The sequence below is a fragment of the Danio rerio genome, chromosome 20 (assembly GCF_049306965.1).
Source record: "Danio rerio strain Tuebingen ecotype United States chromosome 20, GRCz12tu, whole genome shotgun sequence".
Taxonomy (NCBI): Eukaryota; Metazoa; Chordata; class Actinopteri; order Cypriniformes; family Danionidae; genus Danio; species Danio rerio.
Window position 1 is genome coordinate 29074157 of NC_133195.1, and position 24833 is coordinate 29098989.

At 34.2% G+C, this 24833-nt stretch overlaps 1 protein-coding gene across 2 annotated transcripts; it reads right to left on the reverse strand.

Moving 5' to 3' along the window:
* Window positions 1-134: 134 nt before the first annotated feature.
* esr1 (estrogen receptor 1) lies at window positions 135-23749 on the reverse strand. Of its 2 annotated transcripts, NM_152959.1 has the most exon segments (9): window positions 143-1936; window positions 2733-2916; window positions 5069-5202; window positions 7118-7256; window positions 8873-9211; window positions 11062-11178; window positions 18033-18256; window positions 22274-22704; window positions 23674-23749. In NM_152959.1, coding segments are annotated over 8 exon segments (1710 nt in total). In that variant the 5' UTR covers window positions 22594-22704; window positions 23674-23749; the 3' UTR covers window positions 143-1683.
* Window positions 23750-24833: the final 1084 nt, after the last annotated feature.

The following is a 24833-nucleotide window of genomic DNA, read 5'->3' on the forward strand; positions in this document are numbered from 1 at the left end:
ATACAATGTGCACACAAGACTAATGGATTATGACCAAACACATTGACGGATATGAAGCAAAATATGACAGTAGAATGTAAAGTAGAATCTAAGGCAGTCAGTGTGAGTTCCTGCATTAAAAGTGGACCACAGACTCATTTCAGACCTTCACAATGTTGAAATTGGGCTTTCTTTTCAAGCAGTAATCTGTTAAGATAGCAATAAAATCAACAATGACAGACAGCACTGTAACAAGAACAGCAATTAAAAAAATCATTTCATATTAACCAACAAGTAAACATTTTTGCACAAATAAGATGCAGCTATAATGTTACCACTGATCACTGAGCAGTTTTTCCCCATTAAATTACATATCAACGTTTAAAATAGAAGAGGGATTTAGATCCATAATATATCCCTGATTGCAATGAAAAGACTCACTTCATTAACATAAAGCCCCTTTTACAAGTAATCAGGTTTTTCCCCGTTTGTTCTAAGAGTAACTTTTCTCCTGGGCTGTTTTCTGTCTGTTCACACTTTATATCGCAGAGCTCATGTTATTTTAGATAAAAAGCTTATTAACATGAAAAACTGTCATTTAATAGCAACGTCCGTAATCTGTTTAGGGAATTGTGTGTAAACAGGATCTTTAAAAAAAAAAAAAGAAAGAAAAGCAAAACAGGCTAATATTTTAACAAATTAAGAATTCAATAAAAATAAGTAAAAGCAAAAAACAAACAAAAAATATTTAAGCATGTCAGTAATAATACTGGACCAATCATAAAATTCAGTCAGAGCGCTTTAATTTATGCCTTTCTTGATCAGGGTGGGGCCAAGTAGGAGCGCTCACTCTGATCCCCCGATCTCTGCCAAAGTTGTGGAAATTCCAAATTGAACTAAAAACGAAACATTACAATTGGCTTAAGATTGGCAAGAAAAAGTTGGCACATGCATCAACTAGAAGAACTTGAGTAGTTAAAAAAACAATTATCCCTTCATTCATTCTTTTTTTTTCTTTTTTTGCAATGCAAACATAAGCTATACTATAAAGAATGTAGATGAGGAAATCAGAGCAGCGTTTAAACTTAATTTACTTGTTTTTTGGTAGCCTACTGTGTGGATGTGGAACTTTTTCATTTCTGCATTCAACATTTAAAAGTTGGAAATTTCATTTTCAGATCTGTTTCTTAAAACTTTGTAATATCTGGTCATAAATGGATAATTACTATTGCATTAACATTATTTATGACAATAAAATACTCTAAAAATACAAAATACTATTTTAACACTAATATACTATTATAATATATTAATTTATTGAAAATTAAATCAGTATTTTTTGACTGCCATATGATCAGTATGAGAGCTTTAAGTGAGTTTGTGATGTCAAACGGTCACAAATTGTAAAAGAATAAAAGATGAATTAGCATCTCTCTCTGTTTCTCTCAAGTGTATGGGAAAAACAAATTCCTGTAATCAGCTTCCACAAAAACCGAGCGAAATCAACCGTAAATAGATCCTCAATATATAGTGTTTGGGAGGCTTATTCTTATTTACAGACTTTTTTTTCTATAAACAAATTCTCTTTCGAATGTCTCGGTTTCAATAGTAGACTCTCGTAAGGCACAAGAAGAGACTGAAGTCCTAGTCCTCATTTCTGCTCTTCAAATTGTGTATAATGTGTATATGGTGGCAGTGCACAGGTCAGGGGTCAGGGCTATGGCTGTGACAGGCGCCGTTGGACTGAATGGCTGCAGCTCCTCCTCTTGGACTGTTGTTGCTGCTGCTGCTGCTGGTTGTGGGTGTGGATGGAGGGTTTTTCTCGCTCTGAGACCACACTCGCTGCACCTTCCCTGAAGACTGGAACCGCTGAGCGTCCAGCATCTCCAGCAACAGGTCATACAGCGGCACTCGATTCTTACATTTCATTCGGTATAAGTGCTCCATTCCTTTGTTGCTTTCAAAAAAGAATGCAGATATAGAGTGTGTGTGACTGTAATGTATGCTGTAATAATTCAGCAACAATATCGCCATTTAATTGTTCTTTATGAAGACAAGAAAGTCCAATTTAAAGGGTAAACCTTTTCCAACCAAAAAAGTAATAGTTTTTTATTATTTATTAATGGATTAATAAAGGGTTATTGGATAGTGTATCATAATGTGTAATGAAATACATTTTAGTAGATTTTTTTAATGAAGGTAATAATAAAGGCAGGATTAAAGACAATATTATAAAGGATTTACTTGATCTATTCTACCTTTTAATTTTAACACACACACACACACACACACACACACACACATATATATATTGTAATACCAACACTTTTATCTATTCTCTTTTTACTATATAACATTTCTGTATATATTTATATACAGTCAAGTATAAAATTATTCAAAGCCCTGGGGTATTTTGTTTGATTATTTCTATTGTTCTCAGTAACATTGCTCTTGCTTTGGATATAAGCAATACAAAACAAATATTTTATATTCTATTGTCTAAAAATTATGTTTTTTTTTGTTAATTAGGTTAGTTCTGTGTCGATTGATCTATCATAAATTCCAGTATGCTGATTTGGTGCATTTTGTTGTCTTATTAATATTATATTATTTGTATTATGATGGTCGAATACAGTATTTATTAGAAGAAAGAAAACATCTGAAATGTTACTGAACATTTTTCAATGGTCCTTTATCTGGTTTCTGATGTTAGTAGTGTAAATTTAGTTATGTGTGTGTGACTCTCAATGTACCTCATGTGTCTGATGTGTGAGAGCAGCAGCAGGAGCTGGGCCTGGCGACGGGACTGCAGCTGCAGCGACGCTCCTGATTTACTGATGCAGTAAATGAGGGCATCAGTGATGTTGTCCAGCATGCACTGCACCATGAAGTTGTCCATCAGCGGCTCCACTGGACTGGAGCAGAATGAAAATGCACCTGACCAGACAGAAAAGGTAGCCATTACAACACTACACATTAACCTTTGATTTTGTTCACATTTTGGCACAATTGTTATGTAGTGCGTGAGACTGACACTTGATGGACTGATAAATCACCAAAGAGAAAAAAAAACACAAAAAGTGAAGCTTTAACAATAATATTTATCACCGATTCTGAAAAAGATTTTATATGTACAATTAAAGTTAGAATTATTAGCCCCACGTTGATTTATTTTTCCTTTTTAAATTTTTCTCAAATGATGTTTAACAGAGCTGGGAAATTTTCACAGTATGTCTCATAATATTTTTTCTTTTGGAGAAAATCTTATTTGTTTTATTTCGGCTAGAATAAAAGCAGTTTTTGTTTTTTTATAAACCATTTTAAGGTCAAAATTATTAGCCTCTTTAAGCTATTTTTTTTTTTTTTTTTTTTTGGCTGTCCTCAGAACAAACCATCGATATACAATAACTTGCCTAATTACTCTAACCTGCCTAGTTAACTTAATTGACCTAGTTAAGCCTTTATATGTCACTTTAAGCTGTATAGAAGTGTCTTGAAAATTATCTAGTCAAATATTATTTACTGTCATCATGGCAAAGATAAAATAAATCAGTTATTAGAATTAAGTTAAAACTATTCTGTTCAGAAATTGGGTAAAAATAAACAGGGGGCTAATAATTCTGTTTTGAACTGTATAGAAATCTGTTGATTTAGTTTGATTGTTTTACAAGAATTTACACTATTGAGAGCTGTGAAAAAAGAGTCTGAAAAGACTGAAAAGGTGTTTTTTTTAATGTTTAAATGACTATAGCATGGTGGTAGCAATGTTAAAATTCATTTAAATGTTCATGCATAAACTAAAAATGTACTCCATAAACACACATGAAATCACTTTGGATCATTTCTGCATCTGCCAAATGTAAACTCTGTTAGAGGCTTAAAGAGCAAGTGCCATGATAAATACCTGTTCTCAGCTGTCCTAAAGCATAAAATTAGCTGGTCAAACTGACCCGAATATATAAATATATATAAGTACATAAATCACACAGGCTTATCAAAATTAGACAATAGAAGATTAGAAATTTGAATCATGGATGTGCAGCTGACAAATTTGCAAAACTGCGTGATGCTATCATGTCAATATGGACCAAAATCTCAGAGGAATATTTCTAGTACCTTGTTGAATGAATGTCATGAAAAATTAGGACAGTTCTGAAGGCAAATGGAGGTCCAACTCGGTACTAGTAAGGTGTACTTATTAAAGTGGCCAGTGTAAATATTTGAAAAGATTACAAGAATAATTTAAACTGGGCAAGAAATTCATGATCAGGATACCAACTTCACCTTATTCATTTCTGACCCTTGAATAGACAAAATGCTCAGTGGCAGTACAAAACAAGTTTTAAAAGGCAATTTTCTACAAAACACATTTTGTATGATCAGTGATAGAAAAATAAGTAATTGCTATGAGCGTAATAATTCCAGATGAATGAGCAGTAATACTTATAATATGAATCATTTAATAATCTCTCTCCATCTTGCCGCCCTGAATGTGTTGCTGCCTTAGATGGCCTAGTTTAGCCTATATGCATTCGCCGGCCTTGCTTTTGTTGTTTTCCAAATGGGATGTGTCACCTTCAGAGGGGCACTTCAGAGTGAAACTGACAAGCATATTGTCGTTCCAAACCAAAGTACTCAAAACTGGCCACTTTAAAAAGCCCCTTTAGAAGTAAGGACTTTGAAAGGTACAACTAATGGACACTTTGGGCCCCCCGGATCCTTTGTACAGGGAATTTGTTTGGTATTGCACACCGTGTTCCATTTGTAAGGGCTCATCCCTATATGAAAAATGCTGTCAGTTATCTGATACACTCAGCCAAAGTTAAAATGTGTAGAGTTGTGGGTTCCCTGGACCAGCATTGGAAATCCCCGTTCTTGTACACAGTGTAATTAAATGATATAAGTTAATGCTTTGTTCTTTTCCTAAATACTTAATAAATAATTAATTAGACTTGTATATTTAGTGACTTAGACTTATCAAGCATTTTTCTACCGCTACTCTTGATTTGAAGTGCTTCTTTTTTCCTGGATAAAGGCTTCTGCTAAATGAGTAAATGTACTTTCTACAATGTCACTGTCCCAGACTCACCAGAATTGATGAGTATGATGGCTTTGAGACACACAAATTCCTCCAGCTTGAGCTTGAGACTCCGAAATCGAGCCACAGTTGCCAAGAGCATGTCGAAAATCTCAGCCATGCCCTCAACACATTCTCCTTCACTCCTGGAAAGAGGAAGACTAGAATATTCATGCAAATCCCAAAGTTTTAACCCTTACATTAGAGTAAGTATTGTATACTAAATAACCTATGCTTACATCCTAGATCATTATTTATGCATGTATAATTTAAACAAAGCTTGTTCAAATGTTTTTCGTTGTTTGTGCACAATTGATTTGTCCACATGGTCAACATTAAACCTTTTTTTAAGATTGGAACAGAAACAGGAGACAGAACAACAACAACAACATTTTACTGAACATTACAATATATGCCAAAATTAACAAATTCATATGTGAAGGGATTATGATATACCCCAGACTCTAGTTCAAGTAGTATTTAGACAGTTCATTGCTTATAACTTTAAGAGAGAAAAAGTGCAGACAGTGAGCCTGTGTTCATCTAAGCACGCATGAATACTACAGTACAAAGTCAAAGGATACTTTGAGCTTAGGTGATGTTTTTTTTTATCTACCGTGTGCCTTAAAATAGCCCACTTTTTATCTTTCCTCCTCTGGTGAAGCTGTAAGCATCATACATGATATTTACTGTTTACCTTTTCAAATCTAGGCCCTTATGGCATTTATAAATGATAAGACTTCTATATCCTATCTGTTCTTTCTTAGCAGTCTCTCTCACCAAACAGTTTTATCTTTCTCCTTCATCCTCTGGGATGCTCTGTTCAACATTGAAGCTCACAGTGCTACTTTATACGGATGCTGGTTTTGATTAAATTCATATTCCCTTAGTCAGTGATCATGGCGATGTTTTTCGGAAACCCTTTAAAGATCCTGTTCCCAATTGGGTCCTTTTTAATTACATGCTACTTTGTGACATGGTCTTCTGAAGAGGAGCACTAGGCTCTTGGGTAAACAGTTCACATCCTTTTTAACAATCTAGTTTTCGCTTCACAATATTTCAATCTCGTTTTGTAATGCGCAGCCTTCTGCGGGGGAGAAAACCGCATGCAACTTAATGTTCTTTAATAAATTGGGGCAAAAAATAAGAGGGAATGCATCGGGTCAATATGACATCTCAAAATCTCACAATCAGACTGACAGCATCAGTATGAAGTAAGACTGCCTGATAATAAAATAAAGCTCAGGGTTTCGTTGAAGTATAATTGGCGTCCCTCAGGTTTCAGTTGTCACATGTTTGTGCCTTTCTATTATTTTTAACAGTCAAACCGCTCAGTTTAATCAAAACAACTTAATGTGTTTTCAAAGCCTTTGTTTTCACACTTATTTATAAAAAGATAAATAAAAATGATGCTGAGATTGGAAGTGTGTCATTATATTGGATTTGTGTTTTATTTTTACTATAGTCTAAGTTCCTGGAGGGTTGCACAGTTTAGTTCGAACCCTAATTAAACACACCTGATCAATCTAATTAAGTTCTTTAGGCTTGTTTGAAACCTCCAAGCGGTCACCTTAGTTTGTGTGTGCGAAATTCTGTCGTGCATCGCTGCAAAAAGGGACGGTATTAAACAAGATGGTTAGACATTAAAACGCGAGCAATTGGTCAATGTTTTAAATTTCTGTCTAGAGAGGTCATGTTTTGGTTTTTGATTGGTCTTACGCAATCACATGATGCAATTTCGCAGGTCAGAGTTCACTAAGCTTGAATTTTTCAACGAAGTGAACTGCGAAGGAGCTTGTGTTTTTGGTCTGATCGCTTCATGTGTGTATGAATGGAAGTCTATGGGGAGAAAAGTCCAGTGTGACCGTGGCTTAAGTGTGTTGAAGCAGGGGTGGAACTGAACTGTGCAGGGCTGCAGCCCTCCAGGAATTGAGTTTGACACTCCTGGACTAGGTAATTATGTTTTCAGAAATGTGGGAATACATATTCTACATTGACTGCTTTTGTTGTTGTTACTATGTTAACAGTGGCCTACATGTAGAGGTTCGGATTATCCAGTACCTATCCAGGATGAGATCTTGAGCAAAGATGAGTTTTCCAGGGGAATGAATGGACCTCCATATGAGGCCAATCATCAACACCTCCAGCCAAGAGCTCTCCAACAACTGAACCTGGTCATGCAGAGACAGATCCTGGAATCCTGGTGAGACAGGAATGTTCACAACTCTAGGGTTAGTCAGACTTTCTTTTACAATGCATCCAATTTTTTTTTAATCTTACAAATATTTTGTCCTCAGAGAATTATTTTTATTTATCAGAGAATCTTGACATGTTTTCTCACAACAATATATAGAAGCTTTACAGTGCTCCAATGAATTCAAAATTATTTTTAGAAACAAAAAGAAGTTGAAAATATCTATACAGATATACAGTGGATAAAAGAGTATTAAACATGTCAGCATTTCCCTCAGAAAACATGTTTCTAAGTGTGCTGTTGACTTTACTTTTTCCCCCAGATGTCAATAATCAATGTAATCCATAAATACAAAGAAAACACAACTAATCAGTTTAGTGTCGAGAAAACAGTATTATATTTTATATATAGTGCTAATAATAGTAATAGAAATATTTACCTACCAGAAAATAATTCTAAAATATGGAATTGGACTTCATCCACTGAATCTGATGAGACAAATTGTTTACTATTCTGAGGTGTGTTAAAGGGGTAATGAGGACTACTGAACATGAAATATAATGACTCCCTTAAAGTCTCAGCAGCTCTTTATCTGTGTTCAGAGCTCAGCTGGAGGCTGCAGCACAGATCACTGTAATAACAGTCATGTTCTTTATCTTTGCGTCTGTGACCTTGTCATTTGAATCTCTGCCACCTGTGCTGTCAAACCTGCTGCCAGGGTTACATAAACTGGCAAGGCTGTCACCAGGACACTTTCCTAGATGTGCCTTCGTCAGATTGAAAAGACTGTTACTTGATGTGGTTGCAGTTAAAGGGCTGATCAATCGTCTATCCCTGAAGAGTTGACAATGTTTACTGGGTAAACTGTTCCAATTAAAATAAACAAACAATCAAACAAAGATAATATTTAATATATTTGACTCTTATTCTGCTGTTTCGGTTCTCCTAAAACTGATCTTTTGGCCTGTCCCCCCATCAGAAATATATAATGTGCTCTGATTGGTCAATTGACACAGCGTGTTCTAATTCGTCACATTAAGCATTAAGTGCACATTAAAGGAAAGATGATGTCTAGGGGGGGCGTAATGTAAATTTTACGGTTGGTGATGTCACAAACCTAGCAAAAAGATAGCTGTAGTCACTACCATCCATTTGTTGTTGGCCTTAAAAATCGAATTCTGTCCAATAAAATGTCGCTCTGTCTTTCTTTTGAAGGTTTTTGTTTATGCTTAAACAGCAGCACAAAAACAAGCAAAATCGTGAATTATTTTATATTGAAAGACCCTTCCTTTGATGCTGTTCTTACAATTAAAAGGATGGTTCACCTAAAAATGATAATTCCGTCATCATTTACTCACTCTTTACTTGTTTCAAACCTTTATGAGTTTATTTCATCTGTTGAACACAAAAGAAGATATTTTGAAAAATGTTTTAAACCTCCAACCATTGAATGCCATAGTGAATGTTTTTTCCTACTATGGAAGTTGATGGTTAAAATATCTTTTTTGTCTTCAACTGAAGAATGAAACTGGAAACACCCTTGGATGAATAAATAGTGAGTAAATTTCCAGTTTTGGGTGAACTATCCCTTTAACTTTAATTGATCTCTGAAAGGACTTTACCTGGCACTTTCTTGGCCCAGGCGATCATGTGGACGAGTTCTTTGTCAGCCATGTTGGTGAGCAGGGACATCATGGTGATCTCGGTGTAGGGCCGGCTGTGTTTCTGTCGTGAGCAGACAGCGGGTGGCTCAGCCCCCAGCAGCAGCAGCAGCACCTGGTCAGGCGACATGCATAAAGTGCTGACCACCCCACCACTGCGCTTCTTCCTCTTGTCCTGTGGGCCAGTCGTCCTCACGCCAGCACGGCTGCACTGATCACTGGTGCTCTTGTCTCGATCTTCATTACTGCTTCTTCTTCTCTCACGCCTGACAGAACGCCCGCCGCGATCTTTACGAATACCTTCAACACAAGTCAGCTGCACTATAACACTCAATTTTCAAACTGTAGAGGGTCAAATATATTGTGCTGACTGTGTGAAAAACTTGTCAGTCAAAATGTAATAAAGTGGAATAAAATCAATCAAAAATATTTTATTTACCTTTATATATATATACATACATACATGCATATATGCTCACTGGCCAATTTATTATGTACCCCTGTCCAACTGCTCTTTAACACAAATTTCTAATCAGCCAATCACATTGCAGAAACTCAATGCATTTAGGTATGTTGACATGGTCAAGACGAACTGCTGCAGTTCAAACTGAGCATCAGAATGGGGAAGAATGATGATTTAAGTAACTTTAAAAGTGGCATGGTTGTTGGTCTGAGAATTTCAGAAACTGCTGATCTACTGGGACTTTCATGCACAACCATCTCAAGGGTTTAAAGGTAATGGTCAGAAAAAGAGAAAATTTCCAGTGAGCAGCAGTTTGTGGGTGCAAATGCCTTGTTGATGCCAGAGGTCAGAGGAAAATGGCCAGACTGGTTCCAGCTTATAGTAAGACAACAGTAACTCAAATAACCACTCGTTACAACTGAACTAAGGTATACAGAAGAGCATCTCTGAACGCACAACACGTCCAATCTGTCAGCTAAGAGCAGGAAACTGAGGCTAAAGTTTGCACAGACTAACCAAAATTAGACAATAGAAGATTCAAAAACGTTGCCTGATCTGATGAGTCTTGATTTCTGCTGTGACAATCGGATTGTAGGGTCAGAATTTGGCGTCAACAACATGAAAGCATGGATTCATCTTGCCTTGAATCAATGGTTTAGGCTGGTGGTGGTGTAATGGTGTGGGGGATATTTTCTTGGCTCACTTTGGACCCATTAGTTCCAACTGAGCATTGTTTCAACGCCACAATCTGAGTATTGTTGTACTTATTGAAGGACCCATCTTCTGATGAGCACCTTTGGGATGTGGTGGAATGGATTCGCATTATGGATGTGCAGCAACTGCATGATGCTATCATGTCAATATGGACCAAAATCTCTGAGGAATGTTTCCAGTACCTTGTCGAATATATGCCACGAAAGATTAAGGCAGGTCTGAATTTAAAGAAGGTAGTAAGGTGTACCTAATAAAATGGCCAGTAATTATATATATATATATATATATATATATATATATATATATATATATATATATATATATATATATATATATATATATATATATATGTATGTATATAATGTAGGCTATTAGCAGCTAAATTTCTACTAATGGAATCTGCAAATAGAATGATGCATAACATACATAAATACATATTTATATACACACAAACACATGCAAAACAGTATCTTCTCTCACATTTTTGTAAATAGTTTTTTGCAAATATTTCAATATATTTTTTTCATGTAACAGCACTGAGAAGAATTACACAGCTACAATGTAAGCTCAAATTTGAATAGCTGTGTGTTGAGCTATTTTGAGGGGACAGCTGATTTACTCAGTTATACAAGCTGAGTACTCAGTACTTTACATTGTAGTAAAGTGGGATTTTACAATGCTGTCACATGAAAATATATATAATTTTTACAAAAATGTGAGGGCTGTACTCACTTCTATAAGTTACTTTGTGTATATGTCTAATCATATTTATGTAAATATAATATATACAGTCAAGCACGAGGATGAATAATTTTGGAGAAGATCCCTTTTAATTTCGAATTTTGCTCAATTCTTGACACTGGGAGAAACTCTACAGAGGCTGCTTTAAATCATGATCAAATGACAGATGATATTTACATATAGATGGAGAGGAAAAGAAAAAAATAGTAATATATATATATATAAAATGTACCTCCTTTCATCATGCCTACTTCATAACACTTGCGCAGTCTGCATGCTTGGCAGCTCTTTCGACGGTTTCTGTCAATAGTGCACTGGTTGGTCGCTGGACAAACATAGTCATTGTGACCTAAAGGTGGAGAAATAAAGCAGTGCTTGTTTTTCATCATTCTTAAGCAATCATGCTCAAACAATAAAATGCACAAGTAGAAACTCATGCCAGATCTTTCTTCAGCTCAGCTTTCAGAGAGGTTTTCCTTCAGAAACTTTGTATTAGCAAAATGTAAATACTGTTCCGTCACAAGCAACAAAGAGTGCAGTGCAGCGCATCAACAGCTTTGGATCTGATTAGGAGCTGAGAGCAGGTACACGCTGTTCCCGCTCTCCAAATGAAATTTTAAATTAGATGAGTGCGTCGCAGCCAGAAATGTCACAGACCGACACAAACACACTGACTGCTAAACCGCTGTATAAAACCACTTCAATAATGAGGTATAATAAGAGAATCTGCAACAGAGAATCCTAAACATTCATATGAAAAAGTGTATGTGAAGAAGGTTATTGTGGCAGTAAGCCAGTTTGGGTGGCTGTGAAGTCGACCTTGGAACTGTAAAAAGCAATTCACAATGTTCGTTAGAAAATCTCAGGGTACTCCCTGAATCACTAATGCATAAAACAGCACCTCTAAAAAATGAACAAGAGGAAGATATTACACTTCATTCACATTTAACACAAAGTCAGTACAATTTAGTACACATAATAATACTAATTAATATTAAATGTGTTTACAGCATATAAAAAAGATTACTTCCCGAGAGTCTAGCATCCTATTTTATTTATTTTTCACGAAGTTCAAACCATGGAGGTAATGCAGACTATAAAATGGCACCACTCAGAGTACACATTAGAGTATGGCCATTCTTTACATTTTTAATTCTCCTAGATAATGTGCACTAGTGTCACCACTAAAACGTTGCGTTTATTATACGTTGTAGAAATTAAGTTTGGTTTTGTAAGTTATTTAACAGTGTCTCATATTAATCCTTGTGTACTGTTGGGGATGTTTTCATCTACTCTGGGCTGATTTTTAGTATTCATTTGGCCACAACTTTTTCAGCTAGCAAAATGATTTCTGGTGACGAATCTTATTTTGACACATATTTTGAGAAAATGCTTTAAATAAAAAACAAAAACCTCAACAATAGCCTCTGTGCAAATTTACTACCCTTTTGTTATGTTCGAGATGAACACATCCACTAAATTAGACTCCTGTAAAAATGCATCAGATAAATATTTTTTTTTCTTTTATTTTGCATAAATCTGTTAATCAACCTCAGTTCTGATCAAAACTACTAAATTGGTTAGAAAAATTACAGGATTTTAACTCTTTAATAGCCAAATGTATAAGCAATGTCAATGATTTGGTGAAAAGAAAAAAATTCTATAAAAAATTAACTGTGAAATAAAACATGTGAAACAAAATTGCCTTTGATTAATTGTTTTGGGTGATTTTCATTTTTTTTCTTCCTAATTTTTTGTTGCTGGCTGTTTTTCCCCCATTGACTTGTATTATAACCACATGTTTTAATTGAAAAGCCATGACACCATATTATGCATTTTTGATTTGAAAAGAGGTCAAATTAGTCATTTGTACTGTTGATCAATAGTTGGCACCAAATTCTTCAGATAGGCCTGTGCAAAAAAAGCTTAGTTTCTGGATTTAATAAGGAGTATAACAGCAAATTAAAGTGTGTGCATGTGGGTCAGTGAGTGTGTGAGAGTGACCTTTGCGCATTTACCTTGATGTGTCTGAGAAAATCAAAATATGCCTCTCAGCTCTCAGAACTACATGGAGTAAACAAAGAGTATATTTATACACCATCAAATGTAGTTATAATGGAAGTCCGTGGGGCAAAAACAGCCACCAACAGTAAATTAGAGAGAAAACATTTCAATCTAACAATTCAACAAAGCCAGTGTTGTTGCTAATTGTTCAGATGTCCAAGTCTGTGGTAAAAGGAAAAAAGAAAAATCCAATCCACAATGACTTTTTACATCATTTTGTGTGTGTTTTTCACCAAATCAGTGACATCATTTGTGAACTTGGCAATTAAAGAGTTAAAATCCTGTAATTTTTAAAAACATTTAGTGATTTTGATCAGGACTGAGGTTGATTAACAATTGAAAAGAACAAATTTTAAATTTGTGTAGTGCATATACAATTGTTAAATATCATTTGAAGGTAACATCTGCAATGACAGGTGCCAGCCAAATACAGTATTCGCTACCATTTTTATGAAAAATAAACTAATATTACACCTGTTTAAATATTTTACTACAAGGATTCCTGTTGAGCAAATTATTACATTGTTATCTAAATAATTGCACTGTAAAATATCAAATACAGTTGAAATAAACAATAATTTATTTGTTGATATAGATATGTAATACATACATTGATATAGATATGTATACATATATATATTACACAGTTGATGTTTACATACACTGTATAAAAAGACACATAACCATTTTAAAAAGTCAGTTGTTATTGTGTGACTAAACTTTTTCTCTTTTAGGTAAGTTTGTATTATCAAATTTGTCTCTGTTATGCTTAATAGCAGAATAATGAGAGAGAACTTCTCTTGAAAGTCAAGTTTACATACAATAAGATTAGTATGCCTCTGACAAAGCTCAGATGATGTTGTCAAGGTTTTGGAAGTTTCTGCTTGGCTAAATGCCAATATTTGAGTTAACTGGAGGCACAACTGTAGAATAGTATTTTAGGAAAACATAGGAACATAGGAAAATTAACTAGCCAGAATCAACAAATTACAATTTGCTAAATTACACTGGGAAAAAGAATAATTTTTGGAGACATGTCCTGCTGTCTAATGGAACTAATATTGAACTGTTTGGCCATAATGACCAGTGTTACATTTGGAGGAAAAAGGGGAAAGCTTACAAGCCTAGGAACACCATCCCAACTGTGAAGTATGGGGGTGGCAGCATCTTGTTGTGGGGCTGTTTTGCTGCAGGAGGGACTGGTCCACTTCACAGCAAAGATGGCATCATAAAGAAAGAGCATTATGTAGAAATACTGAAGCAACATATCAAGACATCAGCCAGGAAATTAAAACTTGGCCACAAATGGGTCTTCCAAACAAACCATGACCCTAAGCATACTGCCAAATTAGCTAAAATGTGCTTTAAGTACAACAGAGTGAATGTTTTGGAGTGGCCATATATATATATAAAATACATAAATTGGCAGTTTTCCGTATTGTGATTTCTGTTTCAATTTTTCATTTTTCTGAGTTTATTTATGCTTTTGAATTGCTTTATGTCATCTTAATCTTCCAATAATTTTTCACCTTGAAAAGCTGAGTGAGTGACTTTAATTAACATTTGTAATAGTTTAAAGTGATGTATTGTTTGGGTTGGTATTGTATATTACGCAACAAAAACCTTGTAATAAACTGCCCGTATTCTCTGGACAGATTTCTTATACATTATATTATTTCAAACTACTGAAATGTCGATATAAGTCACGTAGTTAAACTGTAGAGTTGAACTTGCAACTTTAGATCAAGGTCCCATAATAAAATTCGCAACCATAAACCAAAAACACTTGTGAATCACACAATACGGTTAATTAACAGATATTGTTACAGTGAACTGTCAAAAATATTTTAACTAAACCAAATTCATATTGCTGCAATTTAAAACATATGTATGCTTCATTATCTTGCTTTTCTTCTTCTCAGCCTTGTGCTCTTTTCTTCCCTCTATAAAGTTGAAAGGAAGCTCTGTTCTGCCTTATGCTCACTGTAATTTTCCTCACCCAGTGTGCTCTGAAACCCATTTATCAGACATACACTTACAGTCATTTTCCCCAGTTTTCCTCACCCGAACTGCAGTTAGAGTCGGCAGCTGTTCCCTGCTCCAGCAGAGAGCTCATCAGGAGCCTGTGTGTCAGAGTCCAGCTCAAAACATCTCACCAAACCCACCCAGACCCGCACCCTTGATGCACAATACACTACTGCTAATAAGGTGCAGACAGAGACAGCTGTGTTCTGTCATTGTGTATGTCCCAGATGTAGCGCACATGAGATTTTGATTTTCACCTCATTCTAGCAGCTTTTAAAGGGAGGATAGTAGGGAGCGTGTGAGGATGATTACCTACTGGACACATTCACACATTCACATTTGGAAGCACAAAGGCTTGACTTGAAAATTATAGTATTACTACTTTATTTTCCATCCCTCGAAAAATGGCACTGAATGAAACTAACTGTGATTGGTTGCTTTACATGGCCATTAGATAGCAGAGAAGTTGTAGTTTTGAATTGGGTGAAGCTAGTTATGGGGATGTAAAGCCTAAATACTGGAATTCAATCCATAAATGCAAGAGACTTTTATTGAGCAAATGTGTTTCTAGTCCACATGAAATCAGAATCTACTCAGCTTATTATGCTAGTGCACATTGTTTGTCGACCAATTAATCCACAAAAAAAGGTTTGATCTGGTAATCTTTAATTAAAATCTAACAGTACGGTAATCTGAGTGTGTCAAATAAGAACAGGTTGAGTAGCCTGGTGGTAAAGGTGGCAGGCAAGATCTTCGGTTTTAACCAAACTGGTTCAATGGTAATTTACCATAATTGTGTTGTAAAGAGAGCGCAGGGTATCCTATGCACCCTGGATCACCCATTGTACTCTGTGTTTCAGCTGCTGCCATCAGGACATCGTTTTAGAGTTCCTATTTGCAAGACAAATAAAACTAGAAATTATTTTATAATTGCGGCCATTAGGTCATTAAATGAGTCCAGGGGGGAGGGAGATGCACCTACAAAATGATGTACACTGTAAGAAAAAAAATTATAATTTTACAGAAAATATCTCAATTTTTTTACAGTAGTTTTTTGTCATTTAAAATTATATTCAAAGTCAGTAAAATGACAAACAATCTCTCTACTTTATTTTAGGTACTTTATCATTAAAATTACTGACATTTTAGTGTTTTTTTATACAGGGAAAGTACTGTATTATTTATAGAGAATTTTAATGTTATTTTAAATTATATTCAAAACTCCGTAAAAATTACAAACAATATCTGTTAATTAACAGCCTGACTGTTATTTTATGTATAATATAATTAATGACAAATTACAGCAATTTGACTGTTTTTATACAGTAAAATCGCAGTATTATTTACAGTGTTTTTTCCCGTTTTTTTTTTCATATAAAAGAATGTAAAATTAAAGTAATATATTGTAATTAGTTGCACTTTTAAAATGAAAATTGTAAAAAAAAAAAAAAAAAGATAAATAAAAAAAAGTCAAATGACTGGCAGCTATGGCTGCCAAACAAAATCCATAAAATTATGTTAAAATTTCTTTGTTGAAAAAAAGTACAAAAATAATAAATCAAGAATGAAATTGTAGACTTGTATAGGGCTAAACGCTAAGGATTTTTAAAAATGGCACAGATAAAATTTTTGTTTTTACTTGCCTGATCAAAATTCTAATTCTAATTAGTTATTTCTTAGCCACATATTTTAAAAAAATGTTTCAAAACAAGCAGACCCTAGTTGTAAACATACAAAAAAAAAAAAAAAACGCTTTGAAAAAAAAACCTTTAATAAACTAAATGTATGCACAACAAGCTGTTATAATATTAATTACAATAACCAGAGCAATTTCAGTAGGGCCCAGGCACCATAGGATATGTGTTGAATTGACTGGGTAGCTTTACACAAACAAAGTAAATTAAGACCCATTTAAAATGATTTAAGACCTACCAGACAATATTTAAGGGCCTGAGATTAGTTTTTGAAATTTAAGACATAACTTTATTGGACCCTGTGGACACCATGGAAACATGAGAGGAGCATAACATAAAACAACATATATAGGAAACATAAAAGTTTAATAACTGTTTAAAGATTACTGTGATATCAGACAATTTACTCAGTTTGCACTGTTACCTGCTACACACACACACACACACACACACACACACACACACACACACACACACACACACACACACACACACATATATATATATAATAGAAAAGCATGCATATTTAGATGCAAGACATTGTGTAAGTGTTGGTCCTTGATTTTGATTAGCTGAGCAGCACTCTAACAGCACAAAGAGGTGATTCAAACAGCACAAATTTTTGCATTTCATTTCACTGCATTGTTTTTATGTGAACATGCAATAGCAAATCCATCGATGAATTGCCGTTTTGACTTTTTTCTGTGTACATGCAATAGCAAATCATAGCATCATCCAGTCTTGTGTCTTGGCAGCATTTTGCAGTGTAATTAGACAGAGTTACAAAAACACAAAACTCAGGTTTAACTTTTGAAAAATGTCCTATGTTTAGGTATTTTGGTCATAGTCATGGAAAAATTTAGGTGATGTTTTCTTACATGGTTATACCAATATTGGCTGTTTATGGGGTTTGATTTATGTTTAATGTAAATATTTAGTTTTTTTTTTTTAAGCATACAAATAAAATACTTTTTAAAACAAAACCCCCACCACCAATGTAAAATTCATGATATCTACTTTTGATTTGTATTGTATGAGCAAGATGAAACGTGCAATCTATTGTTGTGAATAAACTGTCAAACCCAAAAAGTTAAGGTAACATTTGCAGAAGTTTGCGTAAACCGATTCCAACAAACAATTTAAGTTTCAAAGCTAATCCTTCCTCCATTTAAGTTAAAGAAATGAAGTATTTATTTAACTCATTACTTTCAACACTGAGTTCAAAACTCTTTTCAAATGCGTAGAATTACCTTTCAGTATGTTTTAAGTCAGCTACAGTCATTTCATTTGATAAAGTTGACTGTTGGGTTTTACAGTGTATTAACAAAGCTGTGATTTGTTTTTGTTTTTTATTTGCAGCCGCGTCACATCCCTGCTGATATTCAGAACAACAAGACTGCATGTAAAACAGGCTGGTCACCTTGAATGCTTCTCTTGAAGAAAGCTTTGCATCCCTCACACGACCAGACTCCGTAATGATATCCAGAGGCGTAGTCACTGCACACCGCACAGAAGCGAGTCTCTTTCCCTGAATCAAAGCCTCCAGCCGCTCTGGATCCAGTGTACAACTCCTGCCTGTCAGTGGCACTGCACAGCTCCTCACACAGGCCCACGGCTGCCTGCTGAGAGGACACCACACTGGACCTGCACAAAAACAGAGGTGAACAGTCAATACACTAGATGTTACACTTCATATAAATAATTATTAAAGCAATAGTATTTAAAGTCTATATGAACATGAGGAGGGTGGCGTTTTATTTTAGCACTCCTCCTAGTCATCTCTCACATCTCAAACTAGATTATAATTGTAAATCAGGTTATAAATAAGAGGAAATAAGCATGCGCAAAAAATAGTAACAGCGTTCGCATGGGTTTCCTCCGGGTGCTCTGGTTTCCCCCACAGTCCAAAGACATGCAGTACAGGTGAATTGGGTTGGCTACATTGTCCATAGTATATGAGTGTGTGTGGATGTTTCCCAAAGATGGGTTGCGGCTGGAAGGGTATCCGCTGCGTAAAAACATGCTGGACAAGTTGGCGGTTCATTCCGCTGTGGCAACCCCGGATTAATAAAGGGACTAAGCTGACAAGAAAATGAATGAATGAATAAAAAAAATTGTGAAAAGGGGTCATTTGATAATGTGTTATTTATTTTAATTAAGTTTAAATTTCATCACGAAAAGGGCCATAAACATAAAATGCTAATGTTAACTTGTAATCATTTTCATCCTTTTAAAAAGTAAATTCTAAAATAAAGATCACATTTAACAGGGTTAAACTAGATTTTGAATGTAAAAAATAGGAAATAAGCATGCACAAAATATAGTGAAAAGGGGTCATCTGATAACCATTATGGAAGCATACACCCTAGAGTATATGGACAATTCAGTTCTAGAAAATCAGAAGAGTTTTCAAAAGTAAAATTGGCAGCGTGCATTGAGAATATGTACGTGACTGCAAACAGGGGGCAAGTGTGACTATCTCCATTTCCTTTTGACCCTTTGTTCCAGTGTTTGTAAATATTTATTATGTCTTAATTCTGATGTCCAGCAGATTGATTGCATGATCTCAGAAATGTTCTAAAGTGTCACCAAATGACAAATGACGTTTCCAAGCAGTCTTGCCTTTAAAAAAGAAGACTAGTTTTATTCAGACAACATGCTTTGGTTATAATGCTGTCTTCAATATTTGCTGTCCCTTGATCTCACTCAGTTCGTCTGAACGTGAAAAATGTTCTCCGTTGTGTTCAGACAGAACTAATTGTACTTTTCTCAAGGTCTAAAGACAGAGTTTGATGAGAGGCTTTACGCTTCTTTCAAAGACTGGTGTACTTCAGTCCCCATGTTGCACTCAAGTGTTTACTGTCCTAACCTCTTTTCCGAGAAATCAAGATCTACTCTAATCAAGAGCACTAATATTTAACAGCACAAACATAAAGCATAAACTAACAACAAGTAAAATAAAGTGTAATGTTCTGCAGAACATCAAACACACATCCACATAGAGACGCATTTATATTTTTTGTTAGTTTATGTGCTAAGCATAAATAAGTACACCACATTTTGAAAATTAATATTTTCATCCATTTCTCAGTGGATATAATCAATGTATTTTGGTGCATTTGGAACAAAACAGATTTATTAAACAGATATATTTATTAAAATAATATTTAAATTATAACCTAAAAAATTTCAACTACATTTTTACAAATTATACAAAACTTTGTACAAAAATACAAATTTAAAAAAAAAGAAAAATTAAGAGAAGCATTTTTTTGCTTCTCTTAATTTTTCTTCTTTTTAAAAATTTGTATTTATTATTTTTCTATAGCATATACATTTAGCTGTACTAGTTTTTGGAGCATCTTCGTAAGTTATTTTGTTAGATAAGCTCCAGATTTGGCTTCAGTACTGACTAATCTAATGTATATATATATATATATATATATATATATATATATATATATATATATATATATATATATGCACAAATATAAAATTGTAAAGCTTCCTATTAAAAATATGAATTGAATAGAGAGATTGTTGAGGGGTGGACTCATATATGCTGAGATCTGTACATATCTAGATGAAATAACCACAATATCAAATTATGTGATACTTTTAGACAATTAATTCTCATGATCATTTATTCCACATATTCCATAAATGCTCCCTAATAATGTTTTCCGGGGAAGTAGATCAACATGTTGGTTTTACCATACAGTTCAACTTTGAAAGTGTCAAATTATTATAATAATAATTATTATTATTAAATCAGACATTTAAATAACAAAATTGTAAAAAGGTATCAAATGTAGCAGACTTTCACCGGGTTTCATTTATGCAAGGTGTTGTTTGGAAAAATGAGCCTCGGAAGGCAGGCATCCAAGCAAGATTGGAGTGCTAAAGCAAACATTATGCCTCAATGAATCATAAATCAGGTCAAAATCACCTCATTTGATTTACTGACCACCTGGCAAAATTTCATATCGGTGTTATAACCTTAAAAACATCTAATATAGGTTGTTTCCTATCATATTTACTATAGTTTAAGCTGGATTTTACCATATAAATGAATTCTAAGAGTAATTTTGAATCATTTTCAATGTTCATAAAAGTAATTGTGTTTTATATTTACCACAATCATCTAATGCTGTTTACTTTAACGCAGATTTACTTTAATTAAGCTTGAATTTCATCATGAAAAGGGCCATAAACATAAAATGCTAATGTAAATTTATAATCTTTTCATCATTTTAAAAAGTAAATTCTTTTTTAAATCTTAAAAAACTAAAATAGTTTTCTTTTACTGACATATTTACTACAGTTTAACCTTCCAGCAAGGCACATTTTTTTATTTAAATAGGACATTTCATAAACAATTCAAGGCACTTTACATAAGAATGATAAAATAAAATAAAATCATAAAAAGCACACAGTAAGTATAAGATATAAATGCAAGAATTTAAAATGATTACATACAGGACTATAAGCAATAATAATAAAAAGAAATAAGCATAAAAATGGCAATACTTTAATGACATGATAAATTTCCTGTCATATTTACTGCAGTTAAACTTAGGGAATTGATCCTATGGTTCATTTTTTAAATATTTTTGAATGACATGATATATTGTAAAAAGATCCCTGTCATATTTACTATAATTTAGCCTGGATTTCACAATTACAATAACCACAGTATCATTAAAGTTCCTAAAAATGATATTTATTTTCTAACACTTTACAATGATGGTCCATTAGTTATTGTTAGTTAATGCATTTACTAACATCAACTACAGTTGAAGTCAGAATTATTAGCCCCCTTTGAATTTTTTTCTTTATTAAATATTTCCTAAATGATGTTTAACAAAGAAAGGCTTTTTTTACAGTATGTCTGATATTTTTTTTTTTCTTCTGGAGAAAGTTTTATTTGTTTTATTTCAGCAAGAATAAAATCAGTTTTTAATTTTTAAAAAAAATCATTTTAGGGTCAAAATTATTAGTCTCTTTAAGCTATATTTTTGTCCGTAGTCTATAGAACAAACCATCCCTATACAATAACTTGATTAATTACCCTAACCTACCTATTTCACCTAATTAACCTAGTTAAGCCTTTAAATGTCACTATAAGCTGTACAGAAGTGTCTTGAAAAATATCCAGTCATATATTTACTGTCATCATGGCAAAGATAAAATAAATCAGTTATTTAAAATTAGTTATCAAAATTATTATGTTTACAAATGTGTTGAAAAAAAATATTCTCTCTGTTAAACAGAAACTGGGGGAAAAAATAAACAAGGGGGCTGATAATTCTGTAATAATAAACTGTAAGTATGAATAATTTTGCAAAGCATTAATTAATCATATTTCAACATTAATACATTAATAACATTAACATTAGTTAATGCACAGTAAATGAACATTCTTTAACTTAAATAACATTAACTAACATTAACAAAGATCAATTATTACCCGAAATAAAAGTGTTATTTGTATGTTCATGTTAGTAAATACATCAACTCAAAGACCATTATTTTAAAGTGTTGCCATATATTTTTATATATTATATTATATATTTCTAACTTTATTTAATAGTTTTAACTAATTTCATATTCATCATTTACTTAATTAAAGCCTGAGCTGAAATTTGCTGCTGCACTGACCTGTAGACGGTGCTGGACGAGGAATCCAGGTAGTAGGACACCTGATGAGGGGTGGTGTGGTGTCCTCCGTGATGGCTCAGATACGGGGACAGCTGTGGGCTGGAGGGTGCGAACATGAGGGGGCTGCTTGATCCACCGCCAAGCGTCTGTAGATGTTCCTCGTGGGGGTCTGGGGGAGCCGGGTAGTATCCCACTGAAGCAGGCTCTGCAGGCGACGAGGTGCCGAAGGTCTGTGTGGGGTTCGGGTACTCATAAGCTCCATCTAGGTAGTTGACAGAGGAGCTGATGCCCCCCGCGCTGTGCTCCTCCTTAGGGTACATGGGTGAGAGTTTGTGGGCGGCAGGTGGCGAGGAAGGTTCCTCCAGGGCTTCTCTCTCAGGACTCGGGCTGGTCCTGCGTCGCTGCCTGGCACCAACAGCCTCTCCGCTGGTCTGCCCTCCAGACATCACCATGGAAACACACACGCAGGAAGCATGACTTAGGGTACTATCTGTTCATAAGCAAAAGACTGTTTCTGTCTTTTTTAAGCTCAGGCTTCTTTTTTTCCACCTCCCACAGTCTTTCTCAAACTCTCTCCCCCTTGTTCTGCTTCGCTTCCGCTTCACTCTCTCGCTGCTCTGCCTACTCCTCCTAAAAAAAAACTACCTTCCTCTCCTACAGTCCTCCTTGGGCTGAGAGGACAAAGTATGATGTTTTTCTAAGATACGTGAGGCTGCTTTTCTTTCTCTTTCTTCCTGTCTTTCCCTCTTTAAACACATTTTCATTTTGATTCTTTTGCCTTTCTTTTATCCCATCTTTTCCCCCTCATTGTTCTTCTTTCCCCAAATGTCTTATGCATTACATTTACACTGCAAAGAAATACATTTCTGACTTCTTGAAGCTGCTTTTTTTTTTTTTTTTTTTTTTTTTTTTTGGAAGGAAGAGCATTCAGGAAGCATTTTCTAGACAAGTAAAAAAAATTGTTTTGTTTTACTTTGAAACAGAAATAATGTCAAAATTGAGGGAGATTTTATGTCAAACAACAAAAATGATTTTAAAATGATCTTATTTCAACCCGAAATTAAGATTTATTTACCCACTTCATTGGCAGATTATTTTTAAGGGACAAAACAACACAAAAACAGTATTTTTACATCATTTTTTTAGATAATTGTTAGGTATTTGGACTAGACACAAGACAAAAAGCATTATTATTTGCAGTGTAAGAAAGGATAAACCCAACTGAAAGGTGTGCTTTTCTATAAAACAGGAAACCAACAGGACAGGAAACTCAACTGAAAGCACTAATAATAGAAACAATGCTCGATTACAAAACGCTAGAGTAAAAGACACATGGAATATCATTACTAGAAAAACAAAAGCTGAAAAATTGGTTGCTGAATTCTTTCCAGCATCCTCACCAAAATGTTCACTCCTCTGATGTTTTACTTGAGTCCCATTACAGGCTGGATGCTTTCTGTCTCTCACTGATGTATCTCTGACTTCCTGTGTCCTTCTTACTTTCTCTGTCTGTGTCTCTGGCTTAAAAAAAGAGGAGGTAAACAAATTAAAGACAGCCAGGTCGATACTGACGGTCACTTCTCAGAGCAGGTCATGGCAACCAGGTAAACAAGAGATAGGAGGTCACCACTTGATTCACTTGCCAAAACCTTTGAGTTTTACAGGTGATGCGCTGCGAAACCACTTTACATGCTGCTGCCATGGGAAATTATATGTCAAAGGAGTAATTAAATTTGTTGGAAGATGCTTGCAGGAGGTTAAAAAGGGAAGGAGACGCTATTCAGCTCTCTAGGGACAAACAAATCTGTTTGATTATAATCATTTCTCTGTACTGGCAGCTATTTTACACAGAAATGGAACGTGTGTGGGTGTTGTGCTTTTTGTTTGATTAGGGAAACTTCATTAGACTGACTATGGATTTAAATATACAGTACTGTTAAAACAATAAAATAAACTGACACTTTTTTTCAGCAAGAGTTGATTAGATTTGAGTAAAAGAATTGATTTGATTAGAAAAGGCAGTGAAAACGTTTGCATTGAAATAAATATTTCAAATAACTGAGTAGACATTGATAATTATTTGACTTTACGTTTGCTGTCAGATATGCATATTTATATATATTCTTGTGACAAATAAAATATTTGAAAAAAAAATCAAAATAGAAAAACATTTACATTTTAATACTGTTTCACATTAAATGGTTTTAAATATATTTAATTGGTTTTTACTGTCAAATAAATACAGTAAAATATATTGTAAATCATTTAAAAATATATATCATATATTGAACATAGTGGTGGTAAAAACAGAATTTCTAATGATCACAAGTTTTTTTTTTAATGGTCATTAGCCGTTTTAATAAAAAAAACACAATTCTTTCCTCAAATATAATTACTGCTAATTGGCTCATTTTGATGTGTGTATTCATGTTTTGCAGCTTACAAATCTAAAATAGTAATGTTCTTTTCCTAAATAGAGCATTTTGTATTAATAGCCTTTATGCAAGCAGATGTCTGTGTCCTTTTGGCTCAATTAAGTCTCAATCTGCTCCTGCAGGGT

Coding starts and splice junctions, on each gene's coding strand:
- esr1 (XM_009299438.4), bottom strand. CDS start 22,725: ATGGTGATGTCTGGAGGGCAGACCAGCGGAGAGGCTGTTGGTGCCAGG. Junction 18,257..22,273: donor TCGTCCAGCACCGTCTACAG/GTCAGTGCAGCA, acceptor GTTTTTGTGCAG/GTCCAGTGTGGTGTCCTCTC. Junction 7,257..8,872: donor CTGGGCCAAGAAAGTGCCAG/GTAAAGTCCTTT, acceptor CTGTCTCACCAG/GATTCCAGGATCTGTCTCTG.